This window comes from Caloenas nicobarica, chromosome 12 (assembly GCF_036013445.1).
Source record: "Caloenas nicobarica isolate bCalNic1 chromosome 12, bCalNic1.hap1, whole genome shotgun sequence".
Lineage (NCBI taxonomy): Eukaryota > Metazoa > Chordata > Aves > Columbiformes > Columbidae > Caloenas > Caloenas nicobarica.
Window position 1 is genome coordinate 6,670,781 of NC_088256.1, and position 12,722 is coordinate 6,683,502.

The window sequence follows — 12,722 nt, forward strand, 5'->3', positions numbered from 1 at the left end:
TGTCAAAGTGTTTGGAGTAATTGAGTCGGTTTATTGTGTAGTCATGCGTTAAATAACTACTCAGTCTACAATAGTATTGTTGGACAAGGTTGAATTTGATTGCTTTTTGTATCAAACCTAACATTCTGCTGTAGTCAAGTGTTTCTAATGTAAGCCTTTGTAAATATTGGAATGGAAAGTGAGTGGCTTTTTGTTGTTACAGGGGAAAGGGGATCAGAAATGCAAAGTTTTCATTTTGGTACTTCCCTGAGTTTAAGGGAGTACTGCTTAATCAGCTGTAATTATTGGATTAATCTTAACAAATACTTTTGCCAGAAACAAGAAGGCAACTTGTACACACAGAAGCAGACCTACTCTGGGGGAATCCTTACTTCATGTCTCTCTGGTGCTACTCTTTTATGAGAACCACAACTGGGTAGATAGAATTCAGGTGTGCAGGATGGCAGCAAAATCCAAAGGCACAATTATTGATGTGTGGGCTTTTGTTTGTTGTTAGTAGATGAGGAAACTAATCTGTGTACTAAACAATGATGTGTTGTGTAGAAACAGTGATTTATAAATACTTTACCTTTAGGCACCCAGCAGCTTGCTCGAAGCACTGGAACAGCATTTGGCTTCTGTGGAGGGAAAGAAAACAAAAGAAGTCTCTGCTGCCAGCAGGTGAGCACCCAATGAATTACAACGATATCTATACTTTGTCATCTTCATACTAAGAATTTTCAAGATTCAGTCACTTGGTGTTCTCCTTGAATTTTATTCACTTCCAAATATATGAGCAGTACTTTTGACTGAAGAGTGAGAGATCTCTCTTGGCATGGGCATCCTCCCCTAGAAACTTGGTGAATATTGATAAATGCCTTCATGTAACCTACCTTCCTGAGTCGCTGTCTTGCTCCTCAGATTTTTTTTTTTGCAAGTATCTGAGGATTCACTACCACAGTATTCTGCTAAAAAAGTATACTATATAGGGAATAACTTCTATGTTTTGTTTACTGTTATATGTATAATATGTACAAACTAGCTTTCTGTGCCTCTGCCACTTGAATGGAATAGAATTCCAGTCTAGTCTGTATGACCTAATAGAAAAAAAGACAACTGGTGTGTGTTGCACTTTCCAGTTCCTACCCACTGAAACTTGAGCGAGTAATCTTGTGTACGCATGCTGCTTTTTCACCAGACTCCCTCATTGGGGTGTCTGCTTTTCTGTACCAGAGTAAAGGAAGAAAAGACTGACGTGGAGGGGGAATGACACACAACTAGATAGGGCACTTGATGATTGAATTATAAGTTATGCATACCTGACTGTTTTTCTTAATGAAACTTTTTAAAAATTATTACTCTTTTTAGAGCTAGTGCCCTGTCCAGTGCTGTTTCCACACTTGCCAACACAGGAATGTCATTTAGCAGGATGGATGAGAAAGAAAAGCAGCAGGCGTTGGAGGAGGAACAAGCTAGACTGCAGGCACTTAAGGTACTATATTTTTTTACAACTTTGTATTCTGAGATTTTTTTTTTTTAACCAGAAAACTACGATTGGCTTAAAATAGGGTATGGTGGAAGAACTCTCATCTTAAGAGAGACCAAGACATGAGTCTGTAGGATGCAGGTGTGATGGCTGCTGATATGTGGTGACCCTTCTACCAGGAGTATGATTTGAATAGCAGACAGCTGATATAAATAATTTCTGTTCTTCTTTGGAGTGTTATTTATCTCAAAGATTCACAAAATGAGTATACAACACTTCTAGATTACATCTCAGCAGCTGAACATACAGCATTGCTATTTCGAGACTGATTATTGGTAGGAGGGAATTTTTTTTCCCCATGATATATAGCATATGGCTTTAGTGCATTTCTTCAGTCATGTTGCTCATAATGAGACTACACACTACAGTTCTATCCACGTTATAATTGCTCTTATTTATAATTCTGTAATTTAGTTTAAAGAACAGTTTGAAATAATATATATTTAGGTATATTTTATGGACTTCAAATAACAACACATTTGAAAGAAAGTTAGTGTGTCTGTCTTGCTTGGTTCCTCAAAGCACTCAACTACCTTTTGAGCAGTCCTAGTAACATCCCTCTCTTAAGGCCGGAATCCTGGTCCTTCAGGTCCTTTTAACCTGCTTATAACACTGTTTCCTGAGAACATACAGAATATAAAATCTCGAACAAGGCAAGATTCTTCTCTTGCTGAAAGCTAAATCTCTAGTTCTGTAGTGTCCCAGGTACATGCAAGTGGGGCAGTTGGGAATTTTTCTTGTGTTGCCTTAACATCTCTAGACACACCTGAACGATGAAGCAACTCTGCTCGTGTCATCTGGAGGCCACATTATGGGAGTCCTAAAACTATTTGGAGTGTGAAAATAAACTTTAATGAGGAATGCAGAGTTGAGTTTCATCTCTGGAGTTATATAGGTCTGTTGAAGATTCTTCACTTTCCTGACTTGCTGTAAGGCATGCTTTTCAAATCAATGTGAAGTAGGTTTTTTGCTGAACTGTTTCACTTGAATCTCAGCAAATGTTGTGATGTTGTTGGTTGGGTTTTTTGGTTGGGGTTGGGTTTTTTGTTTTCAGGAGCTGAATCAGATGTCACTGTCCCACTTCTGCTGCAATAGGACTTGTTGCTGCTGTAACGGAATAATTAAATTGGTTGATACAAATTTCATTTTTGGTGTGGGGAAGCTTGCAAGCTCGCTCAACATCTTATTTCTGGAATGTAAGCTGTGTAAAACGTATGCCTGTTCTTTGACCTGTGCTGTATAAATGCAGAGGGTGTATCTAGAAGTAACAAGGGATGTAAACCTAAAATTAATAACAAACTAGATTTTTATTTTGCTAACTTAAGAGCAACACCACATGGGTATTATTAGGATGCATGTCATCAGTCTGACTTCTGAACGTTTTCTGGAACAAAGGTCCAATAACCTGTTTGAGTGACTATGAAGGAGCCTAGAATGTGTAGCTTGACTAAGTGTGTTTTACTTCTAGACAGCTGTAAATAGTTTTTAAAAAAATGATTATTTAAAACCTCAATTCCCACCTTGAATTTTAAAGGCTTTTTAAAAACAAACTCTTATCTCTAATTTCAATCACCTTTCCGTTTTCAGGGCTTTACAGAACAATAACTGTTTTCTTTATTAAGACTATAACTAAAATTTCTTCTTGGAAAAGGTCTTCAGGACTGAGGGGTTAATAAATTAATAAAACTAAAATGCAAACTGTGTACATCATCTTTCAGGAGCAGCGATTAAGAGAGATTTCTGTAGTATCAAATTCTACTCCCACATCAGCATCCCCAAGCACCTTATCAGGAAAAAGTGTGAATACCACTGTAGCTGTTGACCTCTTTGCTGTGCCAGCACCCACAACAAATAGGTGAGAGATACTTCCTTTGCTTTCTGAAGCAAGCAGGGGTTACTGCATTGGCCTGTAGCTTCGCAATCAACTGCAAAGCACTGATCCTAGTTACTTCTCAAGTACTTTTCAAGAATAACCTCTTGCTGATGCTTTCCTGGTGTATTCATGGGAATTTTGGTATCAATCAATAAGAAGCGCTTAATTACTAGTTTTGTTTTCTACCACTATTATTGAACTAGTGAACAAGAGCAAGTGAGATTGGTATGAGTGTTCATATAACGCAAGAATACAAAGCCTGTTACATATCTTCATGTTTCTCTCTCTTATTCAGCATGCCCAACCTTTCTAGTGACCTTTTTGATCTTCAGCCTGCATTTGTTCCAACTGTGCAGAGTACTCCAGCTATATCGACATCAGCAAGCAGTGCCTGGGGAGGTGAGCTGATAGAAATTTTTTTTTTTTAAAAACACATAGCAGTAGTGTCAATATGCAGTAGATGGAATGATGGAGCTATGCAATAAAGGGGAGAGGTAGAAGAAATGTAACTAAAAATGAAAGGTAAAAAATGCTGGGAAATAGAAACTAAGCAGATGTAACTGAAAAGATGCTGGGATAGTATTTCCACTCCATTAAGTGATATTTAATGTATTTTTTTCATTTAAAAGGTGTTATTGACTTCAAAGCTCTTATAACAAAGCTGTCATTCCCAGCTTCTTGGGCACAGTGTTCTCTGTGTACCCTCACTCATCCTTCCAAAGAATGATCTGGATAGATAGCAAAGAAATATCTTAAGTGCTAAAATAAGGCAAAGTTAACACCATTGTGTTTAAGTAAGTGTAAGTATTTTAATAGGTGGAATTGATACCCTTATGTGCTATTTAAAAGGTAGATTCTTGAAGCCAAAAATGTAATATCTAACTTTCTTGACTGATAAATGTTCTGTCATTTTCTCCCTCCCACCCAATGACAATACTAGAATTATTTTCCCTAAATAAAGAGAGTTGTTAGGATTTTTATCTGAAGCTAAGAATTTGTATCTTTAATGGGCTGATCACTAGGTGGAATATTTACAGTTTGACTTTGTCTAGAGATTCTCATAATCATTTCAGTCTGTTTTTCTTTTCCATTATTTGTGCTCTCTATTCTTTCCTTCACTTCTGCATCTGAAAGGTCCTTTCTCGTCCTCAAATGGTTGTGTTGGTTCTCCACCTCATCTGGACATCTTTGACATGAAGCCAGTTGAAGAAGCTGTAAAATCTACCACCCCTTTCATCAATTCTACTTTTCCCTCCAAACAAACAGTGGAACTCTTTAGTGGTAAAAAACCAAAACAAACCAAAAAACCCCAACCTCCTGTAATGTCTTTGCAACTGGAGATAACAACGCTAATGGACTGGGCCATGTAATCTTTTTGTGGTTTGAACATATCTTCCCTTTTTATTAACAAGTGAAAATAGTGCATTAATTCCAGATGTAGTAAATTATGTTTCTTAAAAGTTTTATTTATACAGCTGAAATAACTCATTTTGTTCAGCTTGCCCAACCTAGACATCCCAAGACTTTTCAATGTTGCTGGAATTTTTGCTGATTTCTTTCAAACCACAACCTCCTTTCTCTTTTGTAATGGGGAATGCAGGAGTTACCTGAGCTTTTCAAATTTGTTAAATAAAAAAATCCAGTTTTATTACTAAAAAGTCTTAATTTTTAACTGCAGACTTAATTTTTGGGTCCCCTCTCCCTTTTTCTCTTTTAAACTGATCTTATTTTCTTCTCTCTCTTTACAAAGATGACTTTAGTGGTCATAAACCCACGTATGCTTCTGTGTATCATCCTCTGACTGTTGATGGTAATTTGATTTTTTTTTTTTTTTAAAACTTTCTGGTTTCTCTGCAATGACTAGTATTACTCCATCCGTGTATTTGATTATTCTAAACTCTTATTCTAAACTCTTTTTCAGGTTTTTCTCTTCATTCAGTTCCACCAAGTACCACCTCTTCAACAATTAATGTGGACTTTGATGCTGTTTTTGGAGGAAAATCTACAGCACCAGAGTACAGGACTACAACTGGTAAAAACTAGTTTATGACTAATTTACACCCTACAGGCAACAGTTGCTTAACAATTTAGCACAACTGCTATTGCAGTTCAAAATTTAATAACTTTAATACATTTGCAAGCTGATTATAGGGGTGATGACAAGCGATCAGTTCAATTGTAGTTATTTACTTTAAAATGAGCTTGGGCTAATCTCATATACTGTGTAATAATGGTTTCCTCTCTTTTTGGGGGAATGAACTTTGAACGTGGCCCACTGGATCTCTCTTAACTGGTAAGTTTATGTTGAACTGTTTTCAGTGCTTATGACTTCAGTGTTGGCTCTTGATGCATAATGAGTTCCCTCTGACCTCATTGAGAGGTGTTGTACTTATAAAAATGCAAAACTACTTGTGTGTTTGCTTGAAGAATAGCTGGGTTATGATCTTTCTCTTGGTTGGTGCTATTTTCCTATATGTTCGAAGTCCTTATGAAGATACAGCAAAGGAACTGTTGTGTACATTCAGGGTACTAGCAGTATCATTAAATTGCTGCTATATTGTGTCACAAGAACACTTTGAATCTTTAACAACCTTCTTCCTCAGTTTTAGGGGAGGTTCATCTTAATTTAAAAATATCATCAGTTACTACTGAAGTAAAACTGAAGATTCTAGTAGATTAGTAGCTACTATATAGTATTCCGTAAAAAAATGAGGTTGAATTATGCTGGTCTAAGCCTTAAAAACTTCCAGCATGTTGAACCTCCATATATAACATTTCAGACTATTTAGTGTTCTGTGAAGAAAACATCTCCCTGGCTTATGGATGTCTTTTGTTAATTGCAGTGTAACTGCTTTGTTAACAGTTGCTTTTTTGTTCTTTGTTTAGCTTTTAACTTTCTAGATGATGTTTTGCAACCCACAGTACCACCACAAAGTCAAAGACCCACTTTAGCCAACCAGCAAAGCGGAAAAATTTTGGCAAATGACCTTGATTCTTCCCTTGCTAATCTAGTGGGAAGTAAGTGTGAAGCTTTTAAATTTAACTGAAAACAAAACAAGCTTTTTCATCCCTCCCCTCAAATTAAGAATACTTATGGATTTTGCCTGTTTCTCTTTCCCCACAGATCTTGGCTTTGGAGGAACTCCATCCAAAAAGTAAGGGCATATATGTACTTATTCTTGCATGACTACTTGGTAGTCTCTGGCATGGTTAACTACCACTAATATGGCAAGAGTCTCAACTCTTGAAAGTAATCTGGTACCAAGAACAGCATTGAAACAGTGAGCATGTGGTCAGTCACCAAAACACGGTCAACCTTAACGTTCAAAGTAATTCACTTCCCTTAGTCTTGAAATGGCTGTATTTTTATTTCAGTGTTTTTATGAAGCAACATAAAAAACAAAACCAACAAAAAAACCCCAAACATCTTGCAGTTACACAAAAATCAGTTAATCATTGTGCTGGAAGTACAATAATGATAGTTCACTTTTAACGCAAAACAGAACCCCCAGACTTCATGCTTCCTGGAACAGAGGTATATAAGTAGATAACTGAAATCCTGAGTGTCTCATCCACCCATAGATTTGAGCTGTGTGCATGTATTAAGGCATGCTTTGGTTTTCTATTATGTTGTTGTTACTCTAGCTGTTGACTCTTTGTGAAAACTAATACTGCAGTTTCATTTTAGATCGGATATGCAGTGGACCCAGCCTACAGAGAAAAAACTTACTGGTGGAACAAACTGGCAAGCAAAACCAAGCACATCAACTACATGGAATCCTACTCCTTTACCTGCTATTCCACATATGGTAATTTCTGTATTATTGAAATCACACTTCATTCTAGCAAATGCTGCTCTTCTGCTTGAATTAACTTAAAAAAATAGCAAAGGCTGTCTGGGACATGAATGGGGGCAGAGGCCAATGCTCGTACGATCACTTTGCAAACTGAATGTGGCAGAGATTTTAATATGCTTGGTTTCCCCTCACTGTCAAAGTTATCCGTTAGAGACTTATATCTCAACCAAAAGGCTGATTATTTATCTCAGTTCTTAAGTTCTTTTTGAATTGAAACAAATGACCCCAAACCAGAACATTTCTGATGTACACATTTGAGATGCTGCTACCCTCCTCCCATGCGCACACACATGCGCCTTTAAGAATCCTAAGAATGTGTTTCAAGGGCAAAACTGCTGTTCCTTCCAGTTTTTGCTCCTTTTTCAGTTTTATCACATGAAACACTGCTGCAATCCCTGCAAGGCACCTGAATTATCAGGACAAGCAGTACTTTGGACGTTGATAATGCACAATAGCAACTTCATATTTTTAAGACAGTACAAAATACTAAGGGGAAGCTTTGTAGTTATGTAAATTACACTTTTGTTTCTTGGAGGGATATTTGTAGGCAACTGACTTTTCCTATGCTTTAAAAAGAGATTTTTCATTTATCTTCTATTCATATATATTCATACAAATACAAACAACTTATGAAATACCTTAGAGGGAAGTGGAATGTTCATCTCTGTTATATGTACAACTAGGGTAATTGCCACATTTGCTATGAATTTTGGACTGCTGTCAGACTTTATTTTCCAATAAGAATAGTTTTACCTCTAATGCCTATTTTTCTCATCTTACATGAGGACACTAATTCAAAATTATCAAAGTTGAATAGAATATTAAATCCAGTGTTGGACTCAAAAGCAAAACTCAGCAATTCAGATGAGAGGATGTCTCAATTATATAGCACTCTTATGTGAGACTTCTGAGACCATAAAATTTTTTATCCACTCATGATGCTCTAAAACATGTTACATTTGAGTGCTGATGCATTCTTATTTTTAAAAAATAGATGGCACCTTATCACACTTTGGTCGCTGTGGATGTGATCATGCTTAATGCTTTCTGGTCTAAGCATTTGAGTGCTTTGTGCCACGTATCTGCTCACTTGTTTGCTGGGAATTCCAATGATGAATGCTGCAAAGAACTAGCTCAGCTATGTTCAGTCCTCAGTATTGGAAAGGTCAAACTGTCCTGGCTTGGTCTGTGGCATTTGGAGTACTAACCCTCCAATGTGTGTATCATCTGCAGACTCCTTCATAGTGAAGTATTTTAGCTAGCACTCAATTTTTAATATAATTAGCACTACTTAACAATGCATGGCAACGTGAAGTGCTTGCATCGCTGTGCCTGGGAACATAACCAGTTAAAAGCTATTACGGGCTTAAGATGCTGTTCATTTTTTTTTTTCATATTGTGATATGTTGCAGACATCAGAAATTAGGATGTGAGCAACATTTACCAGACTAAACATCTTTTGCAGCTTGCTGCTTAAGCTGAATGGTCACTGGCTTCCTTGGGGTTTTTTTATGCCCTTCTCTCACACAATGGGAGGAAGAAGGAATATTGCATGATGTGGCCTCTAAAAGCTTTTCACACAAATGTTTATACAAGCAATATACTTAAATCTGGCTAGATTTAGTAAAGCTTATATTTTTGCTCTAAGTCTTACTAGTGGTAACTTTCTAGGCAGGGAGCCTACCCAAGTTAACAGGCATAGTTACTGATGTTACTGTCCTTGCACTTTTTTTCCTCCCACTTTAATTGTTTTAATAAATTAGTTGAGCATCGTTACAGACAGTTATGGTACTGGACTTGAATCCATCCCTTGGTTAGAATTTCCAGTTCTAATTCCTCTTAAATAATTTTTTGTCCTTACTCCTTTTGCTGTGCCAGAATGGAGTACACTATCCTGGATATGTAAGTCAATTTCCTGTAAATACGTTGGTTATTTTAAATATCAAAAAATACATATTTTTATACCATTTATATATATGTATTACTAGTATGCATGAGGCTATCTAAAATACATTAAAATTTTCTTGATTTGAAGGTACCTGCTCCGATCACATACCCATTGACCACACCTCAAGTGCCTGTATACGGAATGGTAAGAAATGTGATGTATTCCTGAAAAACCTACTTGTCTCTCCAGTGAGTTTCATGGCAGGCATTGTTATGTTCAAATCATCCTGCAGCTTACGTTTTGTTTCATAATATCAACAGTGTGTGAAATATGATAGCTTTTTCACAATGTGCATTGGAAGTGATTACTCTAAATTTTATACAGCAAATTTTTTAGAGTCTTTGACTTTACTAGAGCAGTATGTGTGTCTATATATTTATTTTCTACTATACTTACAATGCAAAAAAAGTATCTTCTAGAATTACCTTGAATTTTATATACCCGTTTTGTGGGGGTTTTGTTTTTCTAACAGGTACCTCCTCAGATTGGAGCTGCTCCTTTGATGGCACCCCAGTCAATGATGTATACACAGCCTGGTCTAAGGCCAACGAATCCTTTTGCACCTGTTTCTGAAACTCAGGTGAACTGTTTTCTTTAATCTTGAGATCACATTGAAACTTTAGTCTTGGTAAAAGCAACCAAATGTCTAATGAAGGGCTATGCATGTATTCCTGCATTTGGAAATAAGGGGTTCCTCAGTCAAGAGCAACAACTTTTGCTGGCAAGGAAGCAAATTCAGATGGTGAGACAATGCAAATATAGGAAGTGAGGAAGAAAAAATCAGATGTCGTAGCTAACTCCTTGCTGTGTCAAGGCAAAATGAGAGTGGTGAAGATATGTAGAATTTAGACTTCCTGTGACATTAGCTGGATCCTTGGTTTGGTCATACTGACTAGAGCAGCGGTGAAAGCTTTCTGAAGGATCAGGTGATGGGGAAGTGAAAAAGGCATGGGCAAGAGATCATTCAAGTTGAAGAAACTGTGTACTTCTGTCATCCAAATCTCTGTTGGTCTTAGTTTTCTTTGGGGATTTTTTTAAAGTGCCAAAACCTGTAGTCTTAACTTGCAAGTAACGAGGCAGTTGAACAGATTCATAATTCTAAAACACCGAGAAACCATATGTTATGTAAGTGGCATTAATATGTAATCTCTACTTCACAGATACAGTTTATGTAGAGCCGCCAAAGCAGCAAGATGTGAGAACAACCAAATACTGGTAAAAAACAAACAAACAAAAAAACCCAAACAAACCACAAACCTGACTGAATTTCAGTCTTTCCATGATGTATTCCTGAACAGGGCAACTGTTTCCTTCCCTGTATAATACAATATGATTTTGAATTGCAATGCTTTAGAGATTCTTGTTTATAACAGTCACTGCAGTATGAAGTCATGTTTGTTCACTGATTTTTATTTTTTTTAAACTGATCACCAGAACTGTATTTTATTGAGATTAACTCAGAAGGTGCAAGCTGGATTATCATCTTGAAAGCTCAGAAGAGGGGTTACATGATTGCTTTACAACCTTACTTATTGGCGGATTACTTTAGGAAGTTAACTGAAGATGTCAAAGCTATTTATTCTCTCCGTAAATTCTGTGGCTGTTGTAACCAAGACACAACATAAATGAAGTTGAGCAATAAAATTATGTGCTCTGATAAATATTCTGATAGATCAGTGCTTGCATTATCATAAGGCAAATATTGTGTGAAATCAGACAGCTTTTTCACATTAGAATAGCTTATAGTGATTTGCAAACTTTATAATGTGAGTTTGAAATGCTGTGAATCAACAAGATAAATACATTTTGCATATATAGTAAAAATAATAAATGGCTTCATTGGTATGTCAGTGTTACGCGGCTAGTTGAAAGAGCCGGTCTCTGATCTGGGCTGAAACTGTGATGGAGTAGGGGAAACAAGGATGTTAGAGAGCAGCACGTGCAGCCTCCAGCAGGTGACAGTGGCCACACTTCAATCGAGCGTCTTCTCCGCAGGTGGCATCTTCCATAGCTCAAGGAAGAGCAGGTTTGGGAGCCAGTGGATGTAGGTGTGCCCACTAGCAGCAAGTGGGAGCAATTTGAAAATCTTGTTGCTAACTGCAAAAGAGGCAAGAGATCCAATTTTTTTTTTTGAAGTTGATTAGGTCAAAAGAAGCAAACCTTGCAGTAGTGCTGACACTTGTGAACTGGCAACTATATTGAAATTATCCAACTGTAGAGAATAGCTTGTGCTGCTTTTCTGAAATAAGAACCTAGTTGTAAACCATATAAAAGTAATTATTTTAAAATGTGTAAATAAGTGCAAACTTTTAGATAATCTTTAATGCTGCAGTAATCTTTTTCTTCTATAGTTATTTCAAGGGAAAAATGCTATGTTATGAAATCTGGACTCCTTTTTGAGAGGAAAATCTTTTAAATCAACTAATTTATGAAATACGCTATTCATGATGGGTCAGATGGCTGCACACTTCTGGCATGTCTTTTATATTTAACAATCTTCCTCCAAAACTGAAATCGGCTATGAAAATGCCTTATCTTGTTTTTTTAAATGTCTGATAAAAAGTGATAGTATTAAAAAAAAAAAAGTAATTAATAACAAGTAAATGGAATTGGGAGCAACCTTTCTTCCAGAAGTTTTGTGGCAGAATACAATGAAAAGCTGTGCTGTAAAATGACTTCTACTAATGATTCATTTTAAAGCTGAGTTTTCAAAAAATGGACAGTTTTCTATTGTTACAACAAATAGACCTCCAGAGTAGCATGTCTTTTATCCTTTGGGGAGTCTGTAGTTGCAGAAATATCTCTGACTCTCACTGTAAATGCAAATAGGCCTGAGAATCTTGTTCAAACTGTCCTGCAGAGAGTTCTAAAATATGGCACTGTCTTCACGGTGGGAACAAGCCTTCTCTTTTTCTGTATGCTTAATTCTGTCCAAAGAGTGCAGAAGTTGTATTTCTTAACCCTATGGAAATATGTTTGCCAAGTGAAACATCTCAAAAGAAACAAAATTAAAAACCACCCCCCAAACCTTGGAATCTGTAGCCACTAACTTCCTGGGAAATGTAACCTTGCAGAAATTTACAAGTCAGAGTGTCTGAATGTGAATTGATTTGAAAATAATTTTGACCAGTATACAGCAATATAATGTTCAAGTTTGAATTACAAAGGGCTTAAGCTTTAACCCACCTTCACTGGGTTGAACAATTGTACAATTTTAAGCCAATGAGTTCTTCAGTGCCTATAGTTACCCTCCATGTGGCACGGGAATAGATGCCGTTTAGATTGGGTCATTGTGTTGAGGGGACTGTTTATTTGAGAAATAGTGAATTCCACTGATTTTGTTCAGCACTGGAAAGTTGAGTTCAGATCAGTACATGTAGTAATAAATGTCTGGGCATTAATGACAGAGCTGAGAGTGCTACAATCAGGCAGTTTCTAGCACTGTAAGCTGTTAGGTCTCTTTCTCATATGAGTTGTATAAGTAATAATCCATTATTTTAATAAAATATGCAAATAAAT

General features: G+C 36.6%; 1 protein-coding gene across 2 annotated transcripts in view; it reads left to right on the forward strand.

Moving 5' to 3' along the window:
* Window positions 1-12,245, forward strand: part of LOC135993317 (phosphatidylinositol-binding clathrin assembly protein-like) — a 29,851-nt gene extending 17,606 nt beyond the window's left edge. Inside the window, exons 9-21 of one of the 2 annotated variants that reach the window (XM_065643084.1) lie at window positions 575-660; window positions 1,348-1,471; window positions 3,244-3,380; window positions 3,694-3,797; window positions 4,533-4,679; window positions 5,149-5,208; window positions 5,320-5,430; window positions 6,300-6,416; window positions 6,523-6,553; window positions 7,087-7,207; window positions 9,291-9,347; window positions 9,676-9,783; window positions 10,364-12,245. In XM_065643084.1, coding sequence (XP_065499156.1) covers window positions 575-660; window positions 1,348-1,471; window positions 3,244-3,380; window positions 3,694-3,797; window positions 4,533-4,679; window positions 5,149-5,208; window positions 5,320-5,430; window positions 6,300-6,416; window positions 6,523-6,553; window positions 7,087-7,207; window positions 9,291-9,347; window positions 9,676-9,783; window positions 10,364-10,378 — 1,218 coding nt within the window. In that variant the 3' untranslated portion in view covers window positions 10,379-12,245. The remainder of the gene's footprint in view (window positions 1-574; window positions 661-1,347; window positions 1,472-3,243; window positions 3,381-3,693; window positions 3,798-4,532; window positions 4,680-5,148; window positions 5,209-5,319; window positions 5,431-6,299; window positions 6,417-6,522; window positions 6,554-7,086; window positions 7,208-9,290; window positions 9,348-9,675; window positions 9,784-10,363) is intronic. The other variant, XM_065643085.1, reaches the window with a different exon arrangement.
* The last annotated feature ends 477 nt before the right edge of the window (window positions 12,246-12,722 follow it).